General features: G+C 40.3%; 1 protein-coding gene across 1 annotated transcript; it reads left to right on the top strand.

The window, feature by feature from the left end:
* Positions 1-10,854: 10,854 nt before the first annotated feature.
* Positions 10,855-12,845, top strand: TRH (thyrotropin releasing hormone). Its single transcript, XM_050904454.1, has 2 exons — positions 10,855-11,050; positions 12,259-12,845. The coding sequence occupies exons 1-2, from the start codon at positions 10,855-10,857 to the stop codon at positions 12,843-12,845; spliced, it is 783 nt and encodes a 260-aa protein (XP_050760411.1).
* The last annotated feature ends 318 nt before the right edge of the window (positions 12,846-13,163 follow it).

Genomic DNA, 13,163 nt, shown 5'->3' with positions numbered 1-13,163 from the left:
GCTTCTGAGCCTTGTATCTTTGACATCTGAACAAGCAAGGACTGGCAGGTGGGATTTTCAAATATGCCCTGTGCTGATTGCTTCCAGTGAACTTGACAGGAGGACTAGCTGCAAGCTGAGGATTTGTGAGTTTAAAATCCAAACCAGCATTTTCAAACACTTTGCGCCAAACACTAAATCTCTTATCAACTCTTCTCTCACTCACAAATTTGCTCCCTTTCACACCCAATTATGGCTCCTCTATCCTAATTAGGATGTGTTAGCAGCAAGTGTAAAGGAACAGCATAGAGGAAACAAATTAGCATGTTACTCCTTTAATTGCTGTGGGAAGTAGCAATCTCCTATTTACAAACCTCCAACTGACTTTGCAAGTTACTTGACAGGGTGAATCAGACTTACTTCTTAAAAGGAAGCTGGATGTCCACCATTTCTATCATACCAAATCAAATTTCCCTGAATCTCTTCTTGCTACATCATGAAACTCACCCCACCTTAAAAACAGTATTTTGACAAGGTATACTGAGCTGTAAATTTGCTTTGTCCAATGACTAATTCTCTGTTGGAAGTGAACAAGAATCTCTTGAGTGCTGTCATTAGCAGCTGTGAAAAAAAACCAGGCTGGGCAGCTGGGGTTTTTGGTGCCTGGAGGCATAGGGTCTTGCTTGTTTCATTAAGTGACATTATTTGGTTTGAAAGATCCTGGACTGTGCCTGAAAGAAGAGACAGGGCACAGTGATACTCTTTCTGAAGATGGCCACTTTCTTCCCAAATCACAGGGTTCTCTTGACTAGAAAACTATAGAAATGACCCTGCATAAACATTGAGGAGATAATTACAAAATAAAGAAACATTACAGTGAATCCATTGAGATCTTTAATTCCAAACTGCCACCATCCCAGAAGGAACAAACTGTGAGTTAGACTGACTCTTAAGTATACAATTAAGCCTGTCAAGTTCTGACTCCATAATATGCTGTTTAATATTGAAAGTCTGTCAGCAAACCAATATGTGGGATTAACGTCATAATGCTTTGGTTTTGCTTCCTCATGAAACTATAAAACAATTTAGCTGATATAAGCAACATGTTATTTATACTCCTTTTGGCAACAGTTTTAATGCTATGTGGGATACTCCCCCTTCCCTCTAATATAGTAGCCTTCCCTGGCCTTTATGGGTTTAAATTGGTAAGGGGAGCTGTGTGCGTTCCATGTGGAATTTACTCAGTAATTCTATTAAGAGCTTCCCTGCACAGAAATTAATGTTTTCATCTCATTCAATACTCGTCCTATTCATTATTTAAAACAGAAGACCTAATCTCTCCCGATATTAAGTTTCCTCAAAGGATTTTCTATTAGTTTCAAGGAATTCAAAAGATTAAGCTTTAACACTTCTGTGTTTGCAAAACTATAAAACTCTGGGGCTTACAGTTAGAGCAGAAGGTTTTGCCATTTCTGGAATTTTTGAGAAGGAGGGCGTCAATTGAAAGTTACAGAGGCTTCAAAAGAGGTCCTTTACTGTTGTTCCTCACCATTTTCAGGTCACACTTCAAGTGACATTCAGCATTAGCCAGCAGAGCTTCTAATGATTCCACTAGATGCTCTAGGCCAATTCATTCACCTGGCTTTAACTAGCAGCTACCCCCAAAAGGCCTCAGAGCTCATACCAGAAACAAGTATTTCCCACCACAGGTGCTTGCACTGAGCAACAGCAGACGCACCACAGCTGGGGTTCAGTGCTGGAACAGAGAACATGGTAGAGGAGTTGCCTTCATTTCCCCTCCTAGATTTTATATTCCCAACTACTGAAAATGAGCGGAAAAAACTGTTATTATTCCTCAATGTTTTTATTTTTTGATGAATCGCAACAAAGCCAGCTGGGCTGTGACATGCTGTGCTGCTGACTATCGTGAAGCTCCTCTAGTTGGGTATGTCCACCACAAAGGGGCTCACTTAATGCTAATGCTGGCTGTGACTACAGTGGGCTGCATTTCTAAAACTTAGTTCACGTGTCATTAAATCCACTGCATACTATCCAGGCCCATTTACTTAGCAAACGAATTTTGAGGACTAGGTAGATACAAATTGTTTGGTACCCTGCCTCCAGCAATGATTAATATTTAATACAGGATTTGTAGGTTAGGTATAATACCTTTTATTATAGTGACTTCTATTGCTGGGAAAAGCTGACAATTTGGGGGGATCATAAGTCCTTTTTTAGTCCTAAGAAGAGAGACAAACTTTCAGACATAAATGCCTTTCCTTAGCTCTAAGAAAGGTCCGTATTCCTGAAAGCTTGCCAGCCTTGTAAAACTATACTATTGGTCTAATAATAGGGACCACATAAAGATCATTGTGGCTGTACTCACTCTGGCATTCTGATGTTACTAAAATCAAGATGAAGGGAAGCAGGAATTATACCTCTCACAAAAATACAGTATGTCCTCCTGCAGGGCAAACTATTTACATATTCTGATGCATGAGAAGCTGCATTTTAGAAAGGATCACACAGGAAGAGAGAGAATTGTCCACCTATTACTGATACCCATCTCCATCATCTTCTCCCTGATTAGTTCAATTCAAGGAACAAACTGGGAGAAGCGATATAAATAAGCTGTGCTTTTAGATTTTCCAGAGAAAACAGAAGAGCTGATTTGCCTCTCATTTCTGTTAGCAAACAAGTCATTCCTAATTTACAACACTGTTAACAAGAGGAGGTTCAGACAGAACAGCTTAGATTTGCAGTCACTGCAAGAAACAGTTTAGTAAATAACCAAGAGAATAAAATTGTTTAAACAGATGAGAAGCTAGAAACTACAGTCCCAGTGACAGTGTACACTTAATAAAAATCAATGGGATGCTTTAAGTAGCCAGTGGAGATATTTCTCAGCCTTGCACACAGAAGTAATGTCATGTAGGCAACCTTTTGAATGAGAAAGATGTGTGTCTTGTGGTGTACTAGCAAAAACCCAAGCTGTTTTAATAAGGGAATGCTAAGTGAATGGAAGAAGTGAATGGATTCTGCTCTCACTTCCTGACTTTGCCACTACAGCTCTGCCACCTAGGGCAAACCACTTAAACATTCAGCACCTCTCAGTGAATCTGCTAACAAATGCAATGGCAGGCAGCACATTAATTTCACACAACAATATTTTTTTATCCTATAGTTCAAGAAAAGAAGAGCAGTTTCCATAACAACTTCTACATTTCAGGATTCCTAGAGGAACGACTATACTGAAGAAGACCGATGTACTTCAGTTACCCATCTCTGACAGTGACCAGAGCAAGGTGTCCCAAGGAAGATGTAAAAATGCAAAAATCTGCCAAGGAGAACTTTCTGCCTAACTCCCGGCTGTCATAGTTGACTGATTGCACAAAACATGAGTGTTTATATTCTTTAAAACAGAGATCAGACTTGGGTTAGCAGCAGATTTTCTCATTATTCACCTTCAAGATCTTTTTAGGTACCAATGATTGTGTGCCCAGTGAGAGACCTAATGCTAAGGCCCAATTGTTACAAACACTGACACGGAGCTGGGCAAGTACTCGGCACAAGTAGAGGACCCAGGCTGCTGCACAGACGTGGGGAGTGAGCCGAGCCAGCAATCCAAGCAACAAGCAGCTTGGAGAGAGGAGGAACACAAACCTCAGTCCTCACAGCTCACACGTAAGGGTCTGACTCTGGATTTGAAGGAGTTGTCTGTCTCTCAGTTTCTCCATTTAGAAGCCCTTTCAGAAGCTGGTGTGCCCTTGAGAATATTTAAAAGAAAAATAAGTAACTTCATCAACAGAGTTGATACAGAAGCTCAAGGGAATTGAAGCACCTGTGATAAAAGACAGCGGTTGGACAAAGGGGTTGAGGATCACAGTGGTGCTGAAATGCTGTATTTAGGTGTGAAACGGGATAGTTGGACATGTGTGTGCAAGTCTAGAACCAACCACAGACATACACGTGTACTGGGAGACAAACCCTGTGCTGACAGGGTGTCAGCCTGGGGTGTCAGTGGATTTGTGACAGACAGAAAAGTACAGCTTGGAAGATGGCTCTGGAGTTTGAGAAAAGAAACCCTCCCTCCTACCCATGAATTCAGCTCACAGTGTCATGAGTAATTGTGCAGTGAGTGGGAAGAAAGGACATTAACACTTATAAAATAAACCTCCAGAAATCTTTTAAATAGAAAAATCACCTGTGGGGAAAATGAAACAGAAAAAATGTGGCCAAAAAAAGCAAAAGAGAATTCTAAAAAGAAAGCTAGCATATTAAAAAGAGACAGTTTTGCAGCTGTGAAATAGGAAAAGGACATTGTTCATGAAACAAAAGACCTTTTGAGGTGCTTAAATTTAACTTTCTTCCTTTAAACAAAGCATTAAAGCTCTACTACATCAGTCCAAAATATGACAAAAATAAGTCTGAGCAAAGGGCTAGATGCTTAGCTGGAAGTCCTGGCCATTGCACTGTGGATATAATTTCACACCTACTGAGAAGCTCTGCATGGGGATGTAGTTGTAACACAGGATTTCATCCCTGTTCTCTAAAGGGAGTCCTCAGCTCAAAGGTGTCAAGAGGCAGATTTTAATGAGAATGAAAACAGGCTGACCTCTCTTCATGTGCTTCCATGAATAATTTTTGACATACAGTTTCTGTCAACAGATAAGGGAACTTCTTTTATGAAATTATGATTAGAAAATGAATGAGAATACAAGCCAAATTTCACCCTGTAGAATTCTACTGAGCCTGACTTTTGGATCCAGAACACTCAGAAAGCCTTCCCTTTGAGTTGTCTCCTATGGGAAAGGAATCCCTGAACAGTGTAGGAAACAGCGTAGGATTTCTGACCTGGCATTGGATTGTACTCCTATTCATTCTGGCATAGAGGGTATTCCTAAGAGAAAGGGAATTCTTAGCCCCTACCTGCTGGAATGAGGGATTTGCATGCATTTTTATGCCACGTAGAACACCTGTACCAGTAACCAGGAACTCATCTACAATGTCTAGAAGACAATTTGGAGCTACTCCTGTTTTGACCAGGTGCCGGAGGTCCAGAAGTCTGCCCAGACAAAAAAACCAAACCCCACAACTTGTTTGGAGATGCCCTATTCCTCGTTTGTGAACCTGAAATCACATTGCTGCTGTAGCCATGTATGCAGGCCTAAGACACTCTTTGTACTCATTTCAGTACTCTGTTTGTAATAATTCTGTTTCTAAGCACGCTTCTTATGAAAACTGCATTGCAGTCTTAGAACATAGGTGTTCATTGCTGGGCGGTTCCTACTGTCAGAGGAACAGAAAGGATCATTAGCTAAATCTAATCTAATCAAGTTTCATCCAGGTACTTTAAATCAGATAAAAAAAAAAATTGTTAGACTAAAGTATTTCTGTCCCCAGAGCTCAGACTGCTACATGCTGGGGAAACATTGATCTCAGTACTCCTATGAAGACAAAGAATTTGTTGCTGAGATGCCCTGATGATCCTGGCCCACAGAGCAGAATCTCTGTCCACTGCCACCAAGATTCTTGCATTCTCAGGGGAAAATTCCTCACCCTAAATGTTTTTCCTCAAATGTCTTAGTAAAACAGTTGTCCTGCCAAAAGAAAATGAATTTCATTTCTAAATCTCCAAGCAACACCAAGGCTACATATGGAAAATTACGTCAATGTTTAATTATCATCATAGCTAGGAATCTGAATTCAATCAAATTTCTTAAACCTCAGCTTCCAGGTACTAGTCCTTCTTATGCTTTTACCAGCATAAAGACAGAAAACACCCCGTTGTTATCTCCTCCATATATAAGGACATAAACGCAGTAATCAAGTCACCTCATGCTTCTCTGATTACATGTGAATGCCAAACTGAACAGGATGGTATCTGGACAACATTTTGACCAGAGACTGATGCTAGCTGTGTCTGGGATGGGGGTATTGGTAACTGTAAGTACAGACATTATGGGACTGAAAGTATTGCCTGCCTTGCAAATCTATTCCTCTATTTGTGATTTAGAGGGCTGGAGCTGACGGTTTAATAAGAACATCCCATCCACAAGAGCTGACTGGGGATGTACCACAGAAACAAGTTTCTGTCAGAAAATGCTTTTTCAAAACTGAAATGCTTTGTAAATACATTTTAGCTGAAAAAAAAATTCCACTGAGTTTTGAGACCAGCTTCCTAGCAGGGCTGTTGAGGAACCAATGCCCCAAACACACATTAAGAAGACTGCTCAGATCTGCTGACTCCAGAACTTCCTGACTGCTCCCAGCTGCCTGATGGTCTGTGCAGGTAAGAGAACTTCCCATTGGGATTAAGGGATTGGCTCAAGATTTGTGCATAAAATCCACTAGAAAATAACCATCAGTACAAACCCCACCTTGTGCTCCAAGGGCAAGACAAATTTTTAACCTTGCTTCTTCACAATACATAGATAGCAACCTAGCTATCCATGCAATCTAATTTAAAAAAAATCCCACCAAAACAAGCCAATTCACTTCACACACTTCTTGCCTTGCGGAAGAGAGAAACCCTATGATGTGACAGATAGTCACAATGCTTAATGTGCTCCAAATATTTTATGTTAAAAAGAATAGAGAAAATGTGATTAACTGAAGAAAAAAATGTAACGAAGCAAGATTAAGAAGCTATTCAGTATTACTGAAGCCTTGAACCACATGATGAAAACATCCTTTTTTTTTTTTTATTTAGAAGGCATGCTTGGCTTCAGCAGCTTATCAAGAAAGCATTGTAGGGAGCCAGCAACAGAATTCTTAACAACTTCACTGTTCTGTTTCACTTTTCTAAAGACATGTTTAAAAATGCAGTTCCCAAATCTATGGCATTAGTATTTGACTATGCTAGAAACAGCATAATGAAGAAGACCCATTAGCTTGTCCAGAGAAATCAGGGGGCACAGTTTGGTTTGTGATGATTGGAGGGTCTTAAAAAAAAAGTAACCAAAGGTTAGGTGACAGACTGGGCATTGACTGCACAGTCTCATGCATTTGGCCATTACTGCACATGCATTACAAGATTGAGAAAGAGGCTTCTGCATGGAGCAGCTCCTGCTGTATCTAAGCTGGAGCTACACATGCAAGCCTTCTATGCTGTCTGGACTAATTTCAGACTGGAGGGAGAACTACACGCTAAGAATTATTTCCAGCTCATAATTACATATTACGAGGATTTTCACATTGAAGATATGTGGCAAATGCAGATTTATTAAATTGCAGCCATACAAAGTTCCAAAGCATAAGTCTTAGCTATCCTATCATTTCTAGGTAGCTGAGAAATTCAGTATGTCAACTGCTGTATCACAAGTGAAATCTGACTCATTCACTCAGTGCTAAGATGAAATACATTCATATGGGAGGCTATTTTTAATATCAAATTCTTAGCTGTTCCTTGAATTAATTTGCTTATATGATTTTGTATATGTGAAAGCGTTTCAGCTGTTTAACCTTCTCTTTTCCCATCTATGTTCTTCAAGAGCCATGCTTCAAACTGTGAGGGGATTTTTTAAAAATCAATTCAATATGTGGATCATTTCAAGTCAGAGACAGACAAGTTCTAAGGCTAACCCCACTTAAATTAAAGGAGAAATCTGGCTGATTTCAGTGGACTCTGGATTAGGCGTTTTGTTAGGGCAAATCTGGGGCTAAGCTACAGGCAGCTATTGCTTTGTTAAACAAGCAACTCTGGTATTAATGAAAGCATTTAAAACACTTTCCAGCATTTTTTAGATTCCTGGAAAGTCCTAGTGCATTGCTTAAAACTAAAAATACATAGGAACTGTTTACAGGGATCTTTGCTTTGGATGAGGGACTATTAGTTGCCCAGTCATTGTTTACTCGCCTGCTATAGTAAATTGCCTGTTGGTCTTTGCATTTAATTGCCTTGCAGATCTTTGGTTCTGATGCCTGCTCAGGAAAACAATATTGACGCGGTCTTAGATTGACAAAGACAACATCTTCATAAAGCCATAGATGTGTTCTGCACATAAGGTGCATGATGTCTCAAACTCCCTTAGAAATCCGAACAAGAAGGAAAACATATTCCATTTTAAATATAAAGGTTACAAATGCAGTTATAATGCTGTAAGCCCCAATCTCTGTCCCCACTGCAAATCTGGAACAAGTGCACTGACATCCAAGACTCTTCTCAAATTACATCAGGGTAATTAGCATCAAAAAGCACATCTATATACAATTACTCATACATTTTTCCTGAGATATTAAGACAAAATTCAGGAGATGACCACACTCTCATGGAATAAGACTGAGGTAACAGCTGCATTCCACTGAAGTCACCCCAAAGAAGTCAGCTTTCATTTCCTAAAGAACTGAAAACAAGATTATTCTTGTGTATTTTCTGATCCATCATATAAAGTTGAATGGCGTGGGCAAAAAAAGCTCTGTAAGATGACTGGTTTTTGTTAAATTCTGATGGGTAATAAGTCACGTTGATAGAGAACAACTGACTTCACCCCTTTTTAGTTTTATATGGTATTACTTCCGTCATCTGTTCAGACATAAAATATTTTTGCCTTAAGGAAATTTTACGGGCCACATGAGGATCCACATTACCTATAAGCATAACTGATCCACTTTTAAGTGCAGTGCTTTTAAGAGTATCCCCAAAATGCCTTCTGTATCAGACTGTGGCACAGCACCCTAGAAAGCTGCTAAAATGCCAGTGTCCTACCAAGACAGGTGTTCTCAAGCCATAGTGACAGGTTGTTGGTTTTTGTCACTACTTACTGCTGAAAACACATTTTAACTCAGTTTGATGGCAGTGATGAGAAGGACACACAAAGGTGGGTTTGTGTTCATGACAATGGTAGTAAATGGGAAAGCAGAAAAACATTGACTTCACTTGGTTGAAACATTCCATGTAGTAACAATAAAAGAATCCTGAATTGCTTCAATACTGTGAGCAATCCGTACTCCAGTTTTAGTCCTACGTATTGTCATCAGGATCACTAAGATTATCAAAGAATCACTAGCTCTTTATCTGTGCCCCCTGCATGATCTGTTTTTAGTAGTACTGTGTGGAAGAATATCTTAAATAGACAGATGGGTTAAAGGGAGGGAGCCTTATTTCTAGTTACAACAGAATAATGCTTTTTGAAGCACATAGCAACAACATAACTATGTTTTAACATCTAATGCTATGCACCCCATATTCTAATATACTGTTTATGGAAGCCTATGCCAAGAAAATAGGGAATTGTGAGCCAAAAACTGTATAGTGTCATTCGCAATAAGAAGTCACAGTATAAACTTATTTAAATATAACCCATTACATTTTTTTCATTGTTTTTCTTCCTTAGCTTAATAAATTACCTACCTCTCTGCATTTACTCCGCAGTGCTTGCTTTATAGAGAATACACAAGCTTCTTTTTGTTAAGCAGAGAAAAACCTCCTCTTCTCTATGCTGTGTTACATAAAATTCAACATCACCTCTTTAGAGAATGGAAAAATAGCAATTTCTGGGAGTCGAGCATGGATATACGGAGGTCAGCAAATAACTATCAGAGTTTTAAAATGCATTCAAAATGCAGATCTCAACATCAGTAAAAAAAAAAAAGAAAACAACACATCACCTAAATTACCTCACAGCTATTTGCATAAAGGGTCCAGAGGCAGTACAGTATAAGTACAGAGACACAAGCCATCCAAAGAGAACTTAGCAACAGTTCTATTGGATACTCTGTCTGTCTGTAGCAGAAAAAGGGCAACTTTGAAGCTCAGATGTGCAAACAGCTTTAAAGGAATAAACAATCTCTTGGCAGATGCATCAAGCAAAAATCTGAAACTACAAACCAGGTAATTTACCAAATCATTTCCTTTTTAGTTGATTCTAACTTTCCTTCTAAAGATTACTCTGAGCCAAATAGCCTATGTGATATTCTGAGGGCTGTTATCCAAGGACTTCATCAGAACTGATAGAAACCTGCCAATAAGAGAGGTAATACTCATTCTCTATTTTTTAAATTTGTAGAACTTTGTAAAATTGTGCATTTCTTTTATGTTCTGAAGATATAATTAAGCTAAATGACTGCTATACTAGTATTAAAGATGTATTCCGTTCTACTGAAGGAACTCTGCTTACTGGAAAATAAATCCATAATAAGTGAGTTAGGAATTCCAGTGCTAGCTAGAAGAAACACAAAAACACTTGTTATCTAGGCAAGAGGTAAGAGAGGATATGATTATTATTAAGTCTCTGAAAAAAATATGAGGTGCTTCCCTAATGCAGGAAATCTCCCTGACCAACAGAGCATAGCTATCTTATTATATTGACAAATACACAGACACACGGCTACTTTAAATGTATAGAAATAGATATTAAAAAACTAATGGACTATTAAAGTTGGGCTTTAACTAAAGGTGGAACGAAAGTGCTGCAAATCCCAGTATTATTTTAAAATGAACCCTTAGCAAAGGGGATTGCCTGGTAGAGATTGTTAGTGCAGGTATATGTGTGTGTACCTCGTGGGGTAACAACACAGAGTTCCAGAGGAAAATTATTTTTGCCTCTTGGCAGAAGGCAAAGCAAAATCACTGGCTTTCAGAACTATCTGTGCATCAGGAAGTTAGGTGTTTAAAAAGTTCATATTTATTCTGCCAGAAAAGTGAACAAATGCCTGGTTTTAATTATGAAGAATTTACAGATTCTTTGAAGAATACAAAATAAATTGAGAGGTTAGTAACAGAAATGAGGAAGGACCCTCATAAAAGACTTCAATCCCTACAGCAGTGCCTTTCAGTGTCTGGAAATATTGCTATTATTGCTAGGTTTGTTTGCGCCATGCTCCTCCCCTGTTGTTCTCTCTCCCATGGAAGTCGCAGGAACCCCCCGTCCCACAATGCCATCTATCCAGCTGCCACTGCTACTCCTCTGCCTGACCTTGTGTGGTGTTTGCCTCAACCGGGGGCAGCCTCTTCCAGAGCGAAGTGAGAACATGGGAAGAAGTCCCCTGGATGACATCCTGCAGAGATCTGAAAGCCTCGTTCTTCAGTCTGTCCTCAAGAAAGCTGAAAAGGAAGAAGAGATGAATAAAGGTATATATAACATTGGGGACATCCATCTGGTGATGTTGGCATAGTACTTGGCTGAGATCATTAGATCCAATGTATAGCTTCCAGGTTCTAATGTATATTTTTATTATTCTAACTAAGGGGAAGGGAAGGATAGGAGGTCTGCTGCAATACACTGACACAGAGTTCTCAAAAGGCGCTTTCTTTTCTACGATCTCCCCGCTTAGGTGATGCTGTACCATCACTATGCAGCTGCTGCATAATAAGAAGGTAGAAGCCTGTCACAGAAAACTTGCCTGTCTGGCAAGTACTTCCCTAGGCAAGCTCTAAGAGGACACTTGGAGGACATTCCTCAGTTGTGGACCCTGTACCTAATGTTAATAGGAGGTGGGAGTGCTGCCATTCACCTACTACCTCAACCCACTGGTTTCTACACCCCAACAGAGGTGGGCTTTTCAGTGGCTGGGAATGCAGAGGCTGCTCTAGTGTCTGCTGCCTCCTAGTTTGCAGATGCTCTGCTTTCACTAATCACAGCAGTGGAAGCAAATCAGACTCAGGGATTGCAAGAAGCAGCACATAGGCGCCTGCCACCAACAAGGAGCACAGAGCCCCTTCAGAGTGGAAAGAGGAGCTGGCCCCAAGTGCCCGTAGAAAAAGCCTTCCTCCCTCTTCACATGAATGCTGAGAGTTGGTCATGTCCATCCAAGACCTGAAATATTAAAAAGAGCTTAAGGATGAGTAAGAGATACTAATAGCGTTATGACTGGTAGCTGGAAATACTGAGCTGGCTTTCAAATGTCCACATCCCTACTTCTACTTGTGTCTCAGCCCTACCCTTTCCCTGTCTCATGCTGACTTCCAGCTCTTCCCCATACCCAGCTTCTGCAGCTGATTTCTTCCAGCTGCTCAGCATCTTTTACTTACCTCCATTTACCTGAACCTGACACATTTACCTGAATCAACACATTAGGCTTTGTCATTGCATGTCTTCCCATTTGGCTGCAGCTAGTTCCTAATGTATCAATCCATCCTTGCTAAAAATGTGCCAGAACTGTTTCGACAGATGCCATCCAGAGTGATCAAATTCACAACCATACAGTTAACTGTGCAATTAAATGGGCATAACGAGCAACAGATTATGATCCTGCACCACAGAACTCCACAAATTCCCATTTCAACTTCCTTAGCGAGGATTATGGGGGCTCATTAACATTATTCTTTTCTTTGGACAGAATCAAATGCCCCTCTGTCAGAATGGCTTTCCAAAAGACAACACCCTGGGAAAAAGTACCTAAGTGACCTGGAGAAGAGACAGCATCCTGGAAAAAGAGATTCTGAGGAAGACACATCTTACGGAGACATTCAGAAGAGGCAGCATCCAGGGAAAAGAGAGATGGAAGATGACCTTGACGGCTATCTGGAGCTGAAAAAGCGACAGCATCCTGGCAGAAGGTCATTGTCAGATCAGTATGCTGACACCTCCAGTCCACAGCTAACCTACTTGAATGAGTTATCCAAAAGACAGCATCCAGGCAGAAGGTATCTGATGTACAAGCGCCAGCATCCTAGCAAAAGAGGCTGGAATGATGAGGTAGACCTAAATGACCAATATGGTGAGAAACGCCAGCACCCTGGAAAACAGCACTGGAATTCTGACAGCCCAGATGATGCAGGCCCCTGCATCTTTCAGGAGTCCTTCACCTGTAACAAAGGCAGCTTGTTGCTTGACTTAGTACAAGATGTTAGCAAAGGCAGGGTAGAAGAAAAACGTCAGCACCCAGGAAAGAGATCAGCATGGGAGAGTGAAACAGAAGAATGAGAAAATAATTGTGTACCGTTTGCATTTAGTGAAGTAAACTGCCAGATCACTAAAAAATTCTGTTCACTCCCTTTTGCCTTCCTGCTGCTGACCTCTGCACCTATCTTTCAGTGCATTAATGTTCCCATTTAAGTTAATGGCTTTGTCACACACTTAAAGTAAAGGAACTAAAGGACCCAGTTGAATGGGACAGGCAAGTACTGAGTGTCTTCAACTCCCCCACTTTAGGAAGTTAAGAGTGCTCATTTCCTTACGGGCCCAGACCCCAGAATAATCCCACTATGCGTGTCCAATTTTCTGTTCCCAAATGACTAAAAC

Source organism: Gymnogyps californianus, chromosome 13, assembly GCF_018139145.2.
Source record: "Gymnogyps californianus isolate 813 chromosome 13, ASM1813914v2, whole genome shotgun sequence".
In the NCBI taxonomy this organism is placed as follows: domain Eukaryota; kingdom Metazoa; phylum Chordata; class Aves; order Accipitriformes; family Cathartidae; genus Gymnogyps; species Gymnogyps californianus.
This window is presented reverse-complemented; position numbering and strand designations above follow the sequence as displayed.